Source organism: Hippocampus comes, unplaced genomic scaffold (assembly GCF_001891065.2).
Source record: "Hippocampus comes isolate QL1 unplaced genomic scaffold, H_comes_QL1_v1.1 scaffold28, whole genome shotgun sequence".
Classification (NCBI taxonomy): domain Eukaryota; kingdom Metazoa; phylum Chordata; class Actinopteri; order Syngnathiformes; family Syngnathidae; genus Hippocampus; species Hippocampus comes.
Genome location: NW_017805405.1, coordinates 465,868 through 483,054, shown reverse-complemented (window position 1 = coordinate 483,054; position 17,187 = coordinate 465,868). Strand labels below are relative to the sequence as shown.

The 17,187-nt window shown below is 40.0% G+C and overlaps 2 protein-coding genes across 5 annotated transcripts in view; both read right to left on the bottom strand.

Moving 5' to 3' along the window:
* Positions 1 to 3,974, bottom strand: part of mybl2a (v-myb avian myeloblastosis viral oncogene homolog-like 2a) — a 10,021-nt gene extending 6,047 nt beyond the window's left edge. Inside the window, exons 1-5 of one of the 4 annotated variants that reach the window (XM_019873185.1) lie at positions 3,860 to 3,974; positions 2,904 to 2,997; positions 2,269 to 2,340; positions 1,195 to 1,284; positions 837 to 1,060 (exon numbers count right to left, since the gene is read on the bottom strand). In XM_019873185.1, coding sequence (XP_019728744.1) covers positions 837 to 1,060; positions 1,195 to 1,284; positions 2,269 to 2,340; positions 2,904 to 2,996 — 479 coding nt within the window. In that variant the 5' untranslated portion in view covers position 2,997; positions 3,860 to 3,974. The remainder of the gene's footprint in view (positions 1 to 836; positions 1,061 to 1,194; positions 1,285 to 2,268; positions 2,341 to 2,903; positions 2,998 to 3,859) is intronic. The other 3 variants (XM_019873186.1, XM_019873187.1, XM_019873188.1) reach the window with 3 other exon arrangements.
* A 1,044-nt stretch (positions 3,975 to 5,018) lies between these two features.
* Positions 5,019 to 16,399, bottom strand: sgk2a (serum/glucocorticoid regulated kinase 2a). Its single transcript, XM_019873195.1, has 13 exons — positions 16,289 to 16,399; positions 15,102 to 15,167; positions 13,402 to 13,463; positions 12,049 to 12,106; positions 10,371 to 10,454; positions 9,355 to 9,486; positions 9,159 to 9,271; positions 8,741 to 8,777; positions 8,334 to 8,420; positions 7,844 to 7,939; positions 7,558 to 7,713; positions 7,356 to 7,445; positions 5,019 to 6,173 (listed from the first exon to the last, which is right to left on the bottom strand). Exons 2-13 carry the CDS (start codon positions 15,114 to 15,116, stop codon positions 6,018 to 6,020), a joined length of 1,086 nt encoding a protein of 361 aa, XP_019728754.1. The 5' UTR covers positions 15,117 to 15,167; positions 16,289 to 16,399; the 3' UTR covers positions 5,019 to 6,017.
* Positions 16,400 to 17,187: the final 788 nt, after the last annotated feature.

The following is a 17,187-nucleotide window of genomic DNA, read 5'->3' as shown; positions in this document are numbered from 1 at the left end:
CGGAAAGGGCGGGACCTTCGTCCGGGCAACACGGCCGAAGCGCGTCGTGGGCGGATTCGACAGGCGCCGTTGACCGCCCAGTGGGGAAAGTGCTTTTGTAAAAAAAATTGGCATGAATTGAAAAAATATTTTTCACCACTTTTTGACTAATTCAAAGCTCTAATTAATGCATTTAAATATTCACCTAGAAATGATATATATATATATATACAGTTAATTTAATTTTTTTTTTTTATAGTCACTTTTATCATTTGTATTGTCCTAAAGGGTGGGGGGAGGGATAAATAAACGGAAAACTATATATGTATGGATAGGTCTGATGCCACTGAACATTTTGAGTGGTTGGAAGTAAAAATATATTCATAAATGACTGAGTTATTGCACTTCAAGTTCACATACACATAATGTACATTGACATGCGTTGTGTGAGTTTTTGAATAAACTGCTTTTATCAAAAAAATTGGCATGAATTGAAAATGATTTTGTCACCACTATGACTAATTCAAAGCTCTAATTAGGCCATATAAAATATTCACCTCGAAGTTTTTTGTATCTAGATATACAGTTCATTTAGTTGTCTTTTATAATCACTTTTTGGACTTGTACTGTCCTAAAAGCGGGGGGGATAAATAAATAAATGAAAACTATATGTAAAAAAGAAGTTCTGAGGCCACCGAACATTTTGAGTGGTTGGAGGAAAAAAAAACATTTTCAGCGACAAAAATACGCCTCTCGTGTATTAAGTACATTTTATGCACATTGGCATTTGTTCAAGAATAAAGTATTTTGCACGCCACGAGGGTTAAAGTGACCACACACTCAAGAAAGCATCCTACCTTCCAGGAAGCAGCTTGGAAATCTCAGCCCAGCGGTTCCCGAAGACGGAACGGGCTTTGTAAATGATGAGATCCTCCTCGTGGGTCCAGCTGGACTTCTTCAACAGGGGCTCCAAGTGGGTGTGCCAACGGTCACGGCACTGATTCTCCACCCGCCCATTCAGATGCTTGCAAATCAGACTCCAGCGATTGGTGCCAAACTGGCCCACCAACTCTTTGATCTGCTCAAGGAAACAAAAAATACACAATTATTCTTATGAAAAGATCATGTAAAATCCCCGCCACTCCGCCCTAGAAAAAAACAGTGGTCTACCAGAATCCCTAAAAGTTCTATTGTATTAGTGTCCAAGTTCTTCACCTTTTCATCTTCCTCTTTGGTCCAGCAGTCTGTGGCCACATTGACGCTCAGATTTTTCCAGCGTTGCGTACACTGTGATTCTGTCTTACCCTTTCAAGTAACAGGACACAATAGACAAATTCCAACTTATTTCTCAGTGAATGTGTATCTCACTCACCTCTTTGATTTTAAAACACAGATTATTTTAGTGTCATATTGATCAAATTAGTCCTGCTCAAAGGAGATGGGGGGGGGGGGGTCATGACTCTTAGATGTAGGCCTTGCTGCTCGCGTGGCACCTAGCATTCCCCCCTTGCGAGCACGGACTTATATATGAATGGACTATCAATTCATCTCTCTCGACTGAAGCCAGAGAGCAGCCATCTTAGGTTTCCACTATTACTGAAAATTTCTGTCATTTTTTTTCACTGTAAACATTCTCATCAATGCATGTGTTACACTCAGAGAGACTTTCAAATCGCATTCTTACTGATGAAATGTCCCTGTGGTGCTTCTCCAAGACCTATTGGGCCAACCTTATGCCACACATGGTGGCGTTTTCGACGTAGAGACAGAAAATAACACGAAAATGCCGCTGACAAATCAATGTATTCATAATAAGTGGGTTTAGCAAGTATCAACGTAAGATGGCTGCCGGTGACTTCACTTTTGCTGACGGCGAGCCAGCGGCATTGCTAGTCCATTCTTATAAGAGTCTGTAAATGCGAGCCACAGGCAAAACAAGGAGGATGGGCAACTGTGCAATATCACGTTGATGCACTGCTGCAGTTTTTTTTTTTTTTTTTTAACCAGGGTGGAGCTGATTGGGTTGCGTGATGTGTCACGAATGGCATGTCGCTTCAGATTGATTTTCTAAGCAGCAGAGGAAGGAGACACTGTGTATGTGAGAAATAATTGACAACAGATTGTGGGTCAGTCAGGGGCAGCAAAGAAAAAACAAAAAAAAACAGTAGGAAAAAAAGCAAAATGTAGCTTTGGCAATCACAAGATCATGGTGTCGACAATCAAGATTTCGATCAAAACCAATAAATCCTTCAGTACTACATAATTTTACTCATTCCAACCATTTCTTACTGGTAATAGAGTGGCCACAGTATTCCAGTTGCGTTCTCCAAAATTTTGGACAAGGATTTTTAGGTTTTCATCCTGCACAGAAGAGAAAGTTAATTCATCATTTGCAAGGCATTATTTTTAATGTGACTGCTTTCCAAAAGAGGGGAAAATAGTTCATAATATTTAGTCACGATTCATGTCATTTGAGCAGCATAATAAAAATCATCCGCATGTACCTCGCCCTATATGAGGGTGGATGTAACACTGCACTTCAAGTAACACAATTCTGCTTTTTTTGTCTAGAGTGAAAGTGGCCCAGTTTCGATATCATGGCAGTGTGTACAAGGTAAGGACAGAGTAAAGGCACCAATGGGAGAGCTTGATATCATTGAAAAAAAATTGGTGATGCCAGCACCTATCCAAGCAACACAAATAAAACATTAAAAAACCACCCCTGTACATCGAAACCTCTATTCTGTCAGTGTAAACACAGCCATATCAGATGTGTTGAAATGTACATGGAAATACAGTCAAACAAAATAAGCATTTAATCAGAATGGAGGATACGGTGTAAATAAGGCCCTAGATTGCTAATTTACTCAGTGACATGTACATTGTGTAATTTAGCGATTAAATAAAGTCTGCATTTCACTCACCTCTTCCAGAGTCCATCTTACTTTGGGGCTATCCTTGTCCACAGCACTTGAGTCTGTGTCAAAACACAGAGCACAATCAGCCTGTTCTGCCATACTGCAAACACACATTGACAGTGAGATGACACACTGGGAAGAGGCAACACGTTTCAGCTTGAGATGTTACTACAAGCAGTGAGTGTCAGTGGGGGGACACTTTGACTATGGAAGCTGCTAAAAACATTGTGGTCGATTAAATCACTCAGTCCAAGAACAAACAAGAACCCGTTCACTTCCACCAAACATGAATCCTTATGCATCATGTGACTTAAAAGACGGACGAAGTAGAACCCACAACGAGGAGCACACGCAATGTGCAATTCTGCATTTGCATTTGTGTATCCCGATCACATTTGTGACAAGGATTTGATTTGAGAGAGGCAAAAGGTACAATAAATGCTTTTCACACAACATCATTAGTGATGCGAGGTTTCTATTCAATTAAAGAGCCTCAGATTTCACATTGAGAAAATAGATTTGTGAGGATATTAAAACGAGATCTTCATTATTTCAGTGATCAAACTCGTAAACTTTTGGTTATATTTTTGTTTGGTAGTGTGACGTGAGAATTCTCCAAATTTGTGCCTTGAATCATCATACAAGTAACATGCTGGAGCGTGGAAAGTTGTTTACACGTTGGCTTAAAATGTATACGACTTCTTATTCTGTCCACAGAATAAAATTGCCACTCCTCTTTGATTTGTAAGGGTCCACATCGTGTTAAAAACACGTGGTGAGACATTTTTAACGTAGCTTAACGCATATTCGGGACGCTCGACGACGGTGAGCTAACGTTAGCTTCCTTTAAACGAGTCGAGATAGTGGGTAATAGCAGACATAAACCAATCGAACTGCCGCGGCTCATACGAGGAACATTAAACTAATTGAGACCATTCATATGCTACGGGAAAATTAGTCACCTTATTTGTCCGAATCGGCTTTCCAGCCTGGCGGTAAATAGCAACCTAGCATATTCCCACGAACACGAATGCCTCGACTGCTAAATGCAAATTGTAATGCTCACACTAGAGTGTAGCGCCACCTGTGGCCAAAGCTACAAGTGCAACACGCGCAACCACAAAAAACGTGTTGCTTTTCGAAAACTTGGAATCATACAAACCGAAAGCTACACGTTTGTTTAGGTAAATGAAGACACAACTTGCAAGGCAATATATGAGTAAGAAAAAAAGAGGTTGAATGAACACCTGTTCCAATACATCATGTAAAAGTTCTTGTACAATGTAGGAATCCGTCGAACTCTAGTGTATTGCAGCTACGCTTTCGTTCTTTGAGTACCCGTTTCCTTACACCGCGGGTGAAAACAATCCCAATGGAAACACAGTACTGTAGCTTGATATGTATACATATACTGTACAGGTACTGTATATATACGAAGAGAGAGAGAGAGAGAGAGAGAGAGAGCTACGATTCAGTACGGGGTATATTTATTTGACAAAAATATTTATTTTCAATCGAATCAGAGATGTATAATACTAAAACCACCAAACAAATATATATAACAAAGCATATACACTAAAATTATCTTATCGCAATTTAGTCACAATTGAACACAGACCTGTTGTATTTGCAGGGGCCAAGACTTACAACGTGGCAAGAGCCAGATTGGTAGGTGAATCACAAAGGAGTTCTCCACATCCAATTGGTTAGTACGTCCATCTCACAGAGGTCGAGGGTTCGAAACCGTGGTTTGGCCTTCCTGTGGGGAGTTCGCATTGTTCTCCCCATCTTTGCATAGGTTTTCTCTGAGTACTCTGGTTTTCTCCCACGTTCCCAAAACATGCATGGCAGGTTAATTGAACACTCTACATTGTCTCTGAATGTGAATCGTTGTTTGTCTATGCGTGCCCTGCGATTGGCTGGCAACAAGTTCGGGGTGTCCCCCGCCTACTGCCCGAAGACGGCTGGGACAGGCTCCAGCACGCCCCGCGACCCTTGTGAGGATAAGCGGATTAGAAAATGGACTGTATGATAATAATAATAATAATAATATTAATAATAATACAAGATGTAGCTCTTCATCCCCGCTAATTGAAGCACCACTAATCATTACAAGTGACATGAATATGAATTTTTGTAATTGGCACTGCTCCAAAGCAATACATTCATGAACCACATTCATAAACATTTACAATGTATCGTTTAACATCACATTCACAAGGCACAATACAGAAATCATTAGTGAGAGAGTACACATTACAAACAGTATGCAGTATACACTGACCAATTAAAGCATTTTCTAACAACAAATTAATTATGCTCATTGTTCATTCCATATTAAATGGAACTTACCACGAATGATTTATTTGTTTGGTTATTGAGGTCCAAACCCACCTATGTGTTTTCTTGCACTCTAAGGCACAATGGATAGATAGAAAAGGTTATAACAAAGCAAACTTTTTTTCCTCTTTGTTTTTTTTTCTCTCCATTTAATTGTTTTTCAGCCACCATGACAAGTCTCAAAAATGTTTTCTTCTTCCTGTGGCTTGAGGAATACATTTAGCAGTTCTGAGCTGACACGCGCTTAAAAGACAACACCTTGAACCAGTTGGCATCGAAACATCTCTGCACAATGCATCCAAAAGCTATTGTGAAAAATAGGATGTTACAGAGACGCTACCCAAAAAAGGCACTCACACCATTTGTTGTCCTTGACCGTTACTTCCTCACATTAGCAAGACAACTGAAAGCCACCAACTGTTTGGGGAGCGCCCTTTTTCTGTTCTCGGTGTACAAAGTGCAGAAAGGCATGCTTGGATGAGTTTGGTTCAGAAGAACAAGGGCATTAAACACTCACTGTCCTCACTATTGGACTGACAGTATTTGCGTAGCATCACAGAAACAATAATAGAATGATCACATATTTACATTCACCAACACTTCCTCCCCATTGTACTTAAGAGGAGATAAAACTAGACTGGATTACCTATGGATCTTTCAAGTCCACGCACTCTGTTACAAAATGGCTCCATCGTGAACCCTTACATTGAGCAGCGGTCAGCTACATTGTCATATCACACGAAGGGCCACATTGTTAGCCCTTCAACCAGTGAGTTCGTTTTACAGAAAGCTGTCCTCACTGGCCACGTAGGAGAAGCCGTTGAAGGCGTTGTTGGAACTCGTGCTGGCGTTAAATTCCGGCGTCCGGCTCACAGAATTAGGAACCATTTCCCTGGTGAACTCTGGGTCGATATGCTGAGTATCAGCAGGGCCCCTCTAAATGTGAGGAATGATATTTCGAAAGTTCTGTTAGGTTATATAGATGAGTTAGGAGTTGTTCTTCTGAGAAATCATTAGAAATAACATCATGAAATGCAACATAAAGAATTAAACAGTGAATGCGTCATGATTTAATTCATTGCAACTCCTTCTGATATGTGTGACTTGGCCACCGGGCAGCAGTATAATCCATAAAAAGCTTCACTTAAATACTGTAAGTGATTTGGTAACTTGCAGTAATTTGAGTTGTTTTTTTTTTTTAAGGGAAAAAACACTGGCCACGTAGGAGAAGCCGTTGAAGGCGTTGTTGGAACTCGTGCTGGCGTTAAATTCCGGCGTCCGGCTCACAGAATTAGGAACCATTTCCCTGGTGAACTCTGGGTCGATATGCTGAGTATCAGCAGGGCCCCTCTAAATGTGAGGAATGATATTTCGAAAGTTCTGTTAGGTTATATAGATGAGTTAGGAGTTGTTCTTCTGAGAAATCATTAGAAATAACATCATGAAATGCAACATAAAGAATTAAACAGTGAATGCGTCATGATTTAATTCATTGCAACTCCTTCTGATATGTGTGACTTGGCCACCGGGCAGCAGTATAATCCATAAAAAGCTTCACTTAAATACTGTAAGTGATTTGGTAACTTGCAGTAATTTGAGTTGTTTTTTTTTTGAAGGATAAAGAATATATGCCTTTAAGTATTGTTCTATTGTAAGTCTACATGCGTAGGCACATTGTTTGTGTTCAAATATCCATTGCTGAATGGATTATAACCCCATAACACTGATGCTATTTGTGAGCTCATCTATGGGGTTTTGCATCGTGTGTTAGCATCGCGCTAGCGGAAGGCAAAGTTGTGTGGTTGTTTCAAATGCACAGCATGCAATTAATCGTCTTTGTTTTATGTTTAGTTTGAAAGTAAACTCCAATTGGGAGTGGTATGAAAAAACTTGGACTTTTTTTTAAATTATTTTAAAGAAATGGTGGGGTTGCCAGGGTGACAACAACAATCGAAGCACACAGTGGCAATGCATTTATCAACTTTGATGTCAAAGTCTTATACGATTATTTAGCCTGGTCCACAGGGCAACTGAATGATAAAGAGATGTTGTTATTGTAGGGCAGACATAAAGTGGCACAAGTTCCCTTTTAAAATACATTAGTGAACTGACACTTACCACATTGGGGTTATAAGGAGGAGTGATTCTCTTGTGGTAAATGTCGTCCCAGTTGATTGATGAGAAAAAAGTGTGGTTCTTGATTTCTAACTATAGAACACAACACATAAAAAAAAAAATCAACTGAATTTGGAATTGCGAGATGTTTCTAAGTATTAAGATATCTACTGGTTTGTCCCTCTCCTAATTTAAAGGTACGTACAAAGTCGGCAATGGCCCCGAAGCGTCTGTGCTGGTCCTTCTGCAGGAGACCCTCCAGCAGGGAGCACACAGCTTCAGACTTCCCTGGTGGGAGCAGCAGAGGCTTATGGAGAATCCCGTCATACATTTCTCCAACGTCACGGCTGTAGAAAGGAGGCTACCATGAAGGGAATGGGCAGATGTTATTATCCATACACACACACACACACACACACACACACACACACACACACACACACACACACACACACACACACACACACACACACACACACACACAGACTTACCAGACTGTAAATCATTTCATAAAGCACAGCTCCAAGACACCACCAGTCAACCGTCCTGTCATAAGGTTCCTTGCGAAGAACTTCTGGCGCTAAGTACTTTTGGTGGCAAACATCCAAATTCAGACCAGAAACCAAACAAAAACAGAAGCAATGAGAAAATAAGTTGCAAAATCAACACACAACTTTTCATGGACCACATCTTTCAAAACTGTCAAATCTTGCAGGCTCTTAATGAGCTCGTTTGTTGCTGAGGTAGCTATGTGTGGGCAAACCGAATTTAATCTGGATCTGATCCAGATTTCACATTTGGCACCAGTTTGAATCTGAACCGTTTTGTGGAAAATCTAATGTAACATGCTCAAACAGAGATACATCTGTAAAAATAAATGTTTTAACAAACTCTTGCTGTATTTTTATTTCTAGATCTGTATCTGGGTAACTTAAATGATCCCTGTATGTTTGTTCCTTTGACATACAGTATTCAACTCACTTCCGGTGTTCCACAGAAAGTTGAGGTGGTTCCTTCTGGCTCCACACCTTCTTTGCACAAACCAAAATCTGTCAGCACCACATGGCCCTGCAACAGCGCAAACACAAGCACGGGGGATGTATACGCATGTAAATGGACGAAAACATCGGTAAGTCAGAGACCGAAGGTGTCATGGTTTTGCTCTGTCTTGTGTTTTTCTTTTTTGTTGCAAGTGCTTTTTGTTCATATCTAGTTTTCCTGGTTTGTTGTTGCCAGCGAGTTCTATTTATACTTTGTCGGTACTTCATTTTTCTTTGAATAAATATTTTTTGTAACGCAGTTTATCTGAGTCTGCATTTTTGGGATCCACACGCCACCTGGTTCGTGTTCGGACCGTGTCAGGAGGAGAACGTGTCACTGTTATTCACCTGAGAATCTAAGAGGATATTTTCGGGCTTCAGATCCCTGCAACGAACACACACACACACAAAATCACATTTTAGGTGGATGTATCGATGGATGGATGGACAATGAATGGGGAGGGGGGGAGGAGGAGGAGGGGGGGGGAGAGAGAGAGAGAGAGAGAGAAAAACATAATCCTAAAAAATATATTTTGCTTTGTTTTTTTTCCACAGAAATTTCCTGTGTGTCAGTGAGACTTCATATTTCGTATGATCTAGGTCGCACTTGCTAGATCATTCTTGTTTTAGATCATAACAATTGACTTCACTCAATATTGTAGGCAAAGAAAACAAATATCCTCGATCCACCCTAAGAATGCAAGTGTGCATTGCTGACATGTCGTGGTTGATGTCCCAACATTAAGAAATCCAAATGTAGTCTGACCTGTAGACAATATTGAGGGAGTGAAGGTAGCCAATCGCGCTTGCCACCTCTGCCGTGTAGAACCTCGCCCTGGGTTCGGAGAAGCATCTCTCACGCTGCAGGTGAAAGAAGAGCTGCACAAACAAGAGGGCGAGCACATAAAAAGGCGCCCCTCAGCCCGTGAATCAATTTGCTTGCTTCGATTGCTTGCGCATACTTCTCCACCATTCACGTAGTCGAGAACAAAGTAGAGCTTCTCGGCGGTCTGGAAGGAGTAATGGAGGCGAACCAGAAATGGGTGTTTCAGGCTTTTGAGCAGCACATTTCTCTCCGCCATGATGTTTTTTTGCTGCAAAAGGAGCCGCGTAGAGATCAAAGCCGGAAAAGCAGTGCATCAATAAACGCTTTCGGCTGTACTCTGACCCTCTGCATGAGCACAGCAAATTACAACAGTGTCATTACAACGGTGTCATTATCACAATTTTTTATTTGTTTTAATTTTTCTCGAGAGGAGACTTACCATTGTGCAAATATTTAACCTTAATCAGAACTTCGAGTTTCATTATTTTGCTATATTGCAATGATGAGTGACTGTGTTGAGTATACAGTGAACCCTCGCTATAACATGGTTCACCTTTCACAGTTTTGCTGTTTCACAGATTCTTTTGGGCAGTTTTTTAATTTTTTTATCTGATCAGATCGATTTGGCAGTGATACGGGGTCCGAATATATTTCAGGATTGGGATCAGATCCAAATTGAATGTGACCTTTACTTTCCAAGTAAATCGCATGTGTGTACAGTAATCCCTCGTTTATCGCGGTTAATGGGGACCAAAACCACCCGCGATAAACGAAAATCCGCGAAGTAGCGACCAATTAATATATACAGGTAAATAAATAAATAAATAAAATTTGTTCTGGATTTTTTTTTTTTTTTTTAAAGTCCGCAAAAAGTCTGCAAACGGTCCGCGAGAAGCTGCAAAACAACAGCGAGTCACATAGAGCAACATATACAGTACTGTACGCCATGTATATTAAAAAAAAAACTCAGAAGCTGACTTGAAATATCAAAAATGCCTTGTGAGTTTTTAGTGTGACTTTTGGAAAATGTCATGTATTTTCAGGCCCTTTTCAAATATAAATTATCCATATGAGGGTATATCTGGCCCAGACGTATGTGTTCTCATGACGTCATTGTGCCACACGTACAGCTCTGGCGTACTAGGCACTCACCTCTTTTTTCTTCAAGATTACTTTCTTCTGCAGCACTTTGACAGCGTAGAACTGGTTAGTGGCTTTGAGCTTGGCAAGCAGGACCTGCATTGCAAAGTTTGTGCGTTGATTTTTTTCTGTTTAGCAAACACTTCACAGCGCCAAACGGTCGCCCTGCGGCCAGGACGTGGCCGCAGAAGCCCTCGGACGTCTGTGTGAACACCTGACACTGACAAAATTGAATCACGTTAATCCAGAAGGACAAGAAGGCAATATCCAAGCATGACTTTTGCTGACAAATCTCAGTAGCAGTTTACAGGCTACAGAGTCTGGAGTTGTTACATGTGAGCCTCATTTTTGTATATCCATCCAGAAAACTATTTTACATAGTGCTTGCTCTTATTCAGGTTGGGGAGAATCTGGAACCTATTTTAGATGATTTTGGGTGACAGTGCACCCAGAATGGCCAAGTTCGGGCCATATACATGAAGAAAAACAACCATTCAAACTAAAATTTTCCCCAAAGGGCAATTTAGAGTCTTTGATAAAACTGCTGTCAGCTGTCTTTAGACGGTAGGCGCAGTACACCCTGAACTGGTTGCCAGTAAATCGCAGGGCACACATAGACGAACAACCAGCCCCGCTCCGCTCACACTCACACCCAGGGACAATTTAGAGTGTTCCATTAACCTGCCATGCATGTTTTTGAGTGTGAGAGGAAACCGGAGTCCCTGGAGAAAACCCACACAGGCACCGGGAGAACATGCAAACTCCACACAGGAAGGCCGGAGCCGGAATCGAACCATGCACCCCTGCACTGTGAGGCTGACGCGCTAATCAGTCAACCACCGGGCCGCACTTGATAAAGCTAAACATGCATGGTTTTGGTATAAGCAACGAAGGAAGTGGGAGCACCCAAAGGAATTGTGTGTAAACATTATAATTAAAAAAAAAAGAACTGGAAAATAAAATATGATAGTTACTGACTGCATTTTACAGAGATGTATTTAAGAATACTTTGTCTTTGAACAATTGCCTGGTAACATTGGATGTTACTTTGCCATTGGTGATAGACGACCTTAAGTGACAGCACAGTTAATGATTCATGAAAACATTGCATGTACAACGTCAACCGCGACTTTCCTTCTCTCTTTTGTCACGTTTAGGTACTGTACAACAACATGACCTCTGAAAATTGCATTAGTGCATTCGTCTACAGTCCTCAATTTTGTATGAATCATTGCAGGATTCACAGTCATTATTAACAAAGACATGATACCAAAAGCAACTATATTTGCAAATTTAAACTTGTGTGCACCTATCTCACTGGAACGCAGTTAGAACCATGTGATTTGTCACACAGTAGTTAGTGAGAAAAGGGGGAATGATAATAATGAAAATACTTGAATATCAAAGAAGAAACAGCCAGCACGGTGACCCACTGGTTAGCATGTCGCAGTTCGGCAGTTCTGGGCCCAAATCTCAGCTCTGGTATTTCTGCATTAAGTTAGTTTGCTGTAGTAACCAACCATATTTGGTAACTTCTCATTGTAAGGCAAAATAACCATGTAATTTGTCACACACATAATCAGTGATCAAAATAATAAAAATACTTTCAATGTCCAAGTAGCTCATTGAGTGGCCTCCCAAGGGCAAAATGGGTTCATTTCAACACGAAGTGAATAAGTAATAGTATCACCTTTCCAAAGGTCCCTTTGCCAATGACAGCCAAGAAGTCAAAGTCAGTGGGCTTGGCACTGCAACAAGACAGAGAGTTATTCATTGAAGGCTTTTTTAATGTTCAGTGCGCAGCATTACACACATACACACACACAAACACACACACGCACACACCTTTAAATCTGTGCACTAAAGCTGAATTACAAATTGAATCAAGATTGTACTGTATGTAGTCAGTTAATAGTGTATTTTATTGGAAATACCAGAGTAGTACAAAAATGACTTATAATGAGCTATCACCGTGTGCTATCCTGTTTTATGAGAATTTAGTAGCATTTGGTGCGCAATTACCCGTAACCGCAAAACAGGTGCTGCTTTTTGGAATGACTTGTAAAAGTGTATGTTTCTATGAATTAATGTTATGAATGTAACAGTATGTGCTAGTGAAGGAGTCTGGGGTTCAAAGCAATTTCAAAATAAACTCCTTGAGTGGGAGTTCTCAAAAATGTTGGGTCCACAACCTGTTAGATGAGACACATTATTCTCGGGACCCTATTTGGCAAGGCCAATCAAATAGGGCTACTACATGCACCATTCGATGCCATTAGAATTTTGTTTTTTTATGTTTCAACCTAACGTGTTTAAATGAAAGAAACAGACGCATCCATCAACTCTCTGAACCGCTTAATCTCACAAGGGTAATTCGATTGAAATAAATTCAATGCAGTCAATCCCTATATATTTGCATTTTGGCATGTTTGTTTTTTTTCATCTGTATTTGAGGTGTTCTGTTTTGCTGGCAGTCACCCGAGGCATCTCATTGGTGTACAGTCAAAAGTGACTGAAAGCACGTTTTTACTTCTCTCCCGATGCAATTACCAAATGTTAATCCTGCAGTCTACCTTGACTTTACAATTTGCCTGGATTACCTAACATATATAAATGCTGAAAGGTGAGTTTAATGACTGGAAACTGTTTGTGGAAAGTGCTACTCCACGGTTATTTGCCTATGTGTGATGTCATACAGTTTGAGCTATCATGTTATTTAGGCTAGTATGCCAGCTAACGCTATCGATGCGACTTGTGCTTTGTTTTTGCTCAATAATTGTACTACTGAATACAATTTCTATGTAGAGGGCTCATGATTGCATACATGCTAGAAACATGATGTTGATATTTTATGATCCACTCTGTTTTAAGTGATTTAACTGTTTTCAACATAATACAACAGTTTATTATAAGTTGTTTTTTGTTTGTTTTTTTGGAGACCACCAATTTACGGAGACCGCAGTTTGAGAACCAGTGCCCTTGAAAACATGCTGACAACTTGAAGGAGAAGGCTCACATGGTTTGTAGGGGTGGAGCTACTTACTGAGGGTCAGCTGAAGGACCCAGGTTGACGTCATCGTGGGGGGAAGAGGATGGCGGCCGTAGCTGAAAGACAATAGGTGCAAAAAAAAAGCCTTATAAAACACAAAAGCTGCTGCATGAAAACAAATGCTGTCATTGTTCAAATGCTATGCTTCTCTGTGCAATGTAACTCAAGCACTGTATATTTTTCATTAAGGTATAATTTTATAATTAGTTCAGGAGTTAGAGAGGCATGAATTATCATTATGTTTAAATTTCTGTGCTATCAGATTTCACCCTCAAGTTCTATTACAAAAAGTGATAACTGAAAGCAGAGCCACCAGAATATACAATACCAATACTGTATACAGTACAACCGTAATTTCATTTAATTTCATTCAACAATTACATTTACTTCAGTGCAGTATTCTTATTTTCTTAATGAATCACTCAATTTAGTGAATTTACTATCGCTGTCCCGAGAGAACTGACTAGCGTCTCCAGGTCAGTGTTCTATCCATTGTCACAGGAAGTGTTCTCATCTGTTTTTTGTCCTTAGAACATTGTCACAGGAAGTGTTCTCATCTGTGTTTTTTGTCCTAAGTAGAATTCTGGCTGTCTGTGTCCTTGACAGCATCCTAGCCAGAGTCCCGCCCATGTTCTAGCAAGCACCCTAATCAGTGTTCTAGTAAACAGTCATTACCTTACTCAATAGTGTATTAGTCAATGCGTTCTTAGCCAATGCCATAGCAAGTGTGCTAGCCATTGCCTAGCAGAAGTCTCCTAGCCAGTGTTCTAAATAGCGTCATTGTCATTATTTTAACCAATGTATTAGCTAATATCCTTGCAAGCAACCATGTCGGTGTCCTTGTCAGTGTTCTATCCAGTTTCCTACCTTAGCTCGTGGTCTTCAAAGGACCCTAGCCAATGTATTAGCCAACATCCTAGCAAATGCCAAACAAAGCAAGTGCTCTTGTCAGTATCTAACCAGTCACTTTCTACGTTTCCTAGACAGTGTTCTCAATATTGTCTTTGTTTTAGCCAATGTTTTTGCTAGAGTTTTAAGTAAAGCCTCCAAGTTAAATGTTGCATTCATGATCAAAGCAAGTGTCTTTGTCAATGTTTCAGTCAATGTCGTTGGCAGTCTCCTTAAAGGGAGTCTTTGTCATTATCGCAGCCTTTGCTTTAGCTTGTGCATTAATCACTAGTGTCCTAAATAGAGTCCGAGCCAAATGAGAGTATGTTTCCTATGTGATTTTAGACGGCACACAAGATGCCATCAGTCAGGACCTTGAGCTAGCCTGCGTGGTTTCTCATCCGATTGTCCAAGGGTCTATGCATTAGCATAACCGCTGACCTCAATCACCGGCCCAACCTTGCACGGCATTCTGCTAAACCTGCTTGACTGCTCATTCTTGGGCCTCCATTTGTAGGTAATTTATTGAAGAGATAACTAATAGTTTGTTTATTTAATTTGAGTGCCCTCTTGGAACCTGAACGGCCCAGCAGATGAATGACGTGGAATTCAACCTCATACTTTAGGGAGTTCAACAAAAGCCCAGTACCCAAATAAAACATTGATATTTTAATACCTTTTCTCTGCTACATTGAAAGAATTATTTGCTTCCTGTTTTAACCATGTCACAAAATAAAGTTAAGTAGCTGCATCGGGTAAAAATAAAGTGTAACTTTTTTTCGACAAGGAGTAAAACTCAAACTCACATTACAGTGGGCCATGTCTCTTATCCATTCCAGTCGCAGTGGGAACCCAGCATCCGTTTAATAGATCTGACAAAAGACACAAGAGATGTTTACTTCAGATTATAAATGTAATCCAGTGATTCACAACCACGGTGCCGTGGTTGTGAAAGATCTTCAAGTGTATTTATCCAGTTTTTCTTAATTGGTTTGAAAATTTACTACAAATAATGGATCGTATGTTCGTCATCTGTTTTTGCCAGTGACATACAGTGCCTAGATAGCGTTAAGGTACAATTAACCTTCGTATCCACGTGTTGCCTATTAAACCACAGAAAAAAAATGTAAGTAAATTGAGATGAGACCTTCATTATTTTGGTATACATACTTTTTGAGACATTGTTGTTTAGTGGTATGCCGTGAGACTGAAACATTGCTCTAATCTTCTGCTGTGTGTTGTTTGTTAGCCATGAAATGCTGAGCTCAGTGTGTGCAGAGCGGGTCCGTCTGGTTTGTACGGTAGAAGATGCTGGACCAGCAGAGACGAATTGAAGGGCATATAGATACAGAGTTTGTGTTTACATGCTAAATATTGGGTCATTCATTTAGCTGTCACAAAATACAAGAACACATACACATTTGCATGCACACATGCACAGAATTGTCAGTCATCATCATCTTTCTCTCTAAAAAGTGCCCTTAAAAAAAGAAGAAATGAAAAACATAGGAAAGTCTTCTGGTACTTTAGGCATTGGCAGACATTACAACACAATGCAAAACATTATGGTCAATATCAATAACTAAAGGCAGAGGAATGAAGTCTGAATGTTCAAAATAAGCAACACTTTCTGCCTGGATGGAAGGTTACAAACCTTTGCAGTATAAAAGACACTCCGTCCAAAAGTTTTGTTCTTTCTCGTAATCTTTGAATCACCAAGAAGCATGAATATCACTCTGGATTAAAAGTTTAAACTTCAGCCAGCAATATTTGACATTCAATTGTATTTTCAAAACTAACCTGGGGAAAAAAAGGCCTGAATAAACATCAGTTCTTTATTTCTAAATCTAACAGCAATAGCTTAAAAGATCAGCAAACAACTTGAATAACAATGCATTGACAACTAGCAGTAAAATATTGTTTGAAAGCATAGTTATATAGATGTAAACATGTATTTCATAAGCAGTATGTGTAAGGTGTACAGAGTGCTCACCTGTGAGTGCAGGAAGACGATTACGGTGTGAAGGCGTTGACCAAAATGTGTGCAGCAGCAGCCGCTGCTTGCCTACGACTGACTGATCTCGGGTCAGTTGTACACTTTAAGAGTAAATGATTGATGGATAGTTATTCAACATCAGGAGACGTGACGTGTGTGTCCAATTTCATGGGAGGCGTTCCTGTATTTTGGTTGTGGTGAACTTGTTTGTCAAAGCACAGTACAGCGTTGCGTGGCTTTTTCCTGGGTTCTGCGGCTTCCTCCCATACTTAAAAAACATGCATGTTAAATTCATTCGCAAGTTTAACATTTTTAATATTTACACCGGCAGAGGAGCAACTGCTTGCATTTCTCAAGTCAGTCACCACAATGAAAATGACAACAAGAGTTTGGAAAGGCAATGTTGCAACTAGACAGGGTTATAGTCATGGATTTTACATGATGTTTTAAATTTTGATTTCAGTTTTTTTAATGCAGTTTTAAGTACGCTAGTTTTTAGAGCCATTATGTTTGTTTTTGTTTATATGTTTTCTCAAAATGCTGCATTTTAGTATTTTTTTAAATAGTTTAATATACTTTTTTTTTTAAATATATAATGGCAATATTTGTGGAGTGCAAGATAAAAAAACTAAATCTCACTAGGCATTGTGCAATAAAGTAAACTAAAATCCCAAACTACTTTTCTTTCTTCTGGATGACTGTACAGTAGGGTGGTCCATTTTGGAAAAGTTTGTCGGATTCGTCGGGCCGGGTCGGAAATCTTGTCGATACTATGACACAAGGACGTGTGCAAAATTTTATTCCGATCGGATAATTTTATTCCGTCCCGCAGAGCGACCAAAGTTTCCCCTATGGAAAGAATGTTACGGGGCTGAATGGTAGTACGGTTTCTCCCG

Excerpts from the sequence above, each read along its gene's own strand:
- sgk2a (XM_019873195.1), bottom strand. Across the intron at positions 10,455-12,048 it reads GCAAAGGGACCTTTGGAAAG|GTCCTGCTTGCCAAGCTCAA; the intron begins GTGATACTATTA and ends TTTGCAATGCAG. Across the intron at positions 8,421-8,740 it reads ATATCCTCTTAGATTCTCAG|GGCCATGTGGTGCTGACAGA; the intron begins GTGAATAACAGT and ends GCGCTGTTGCAG.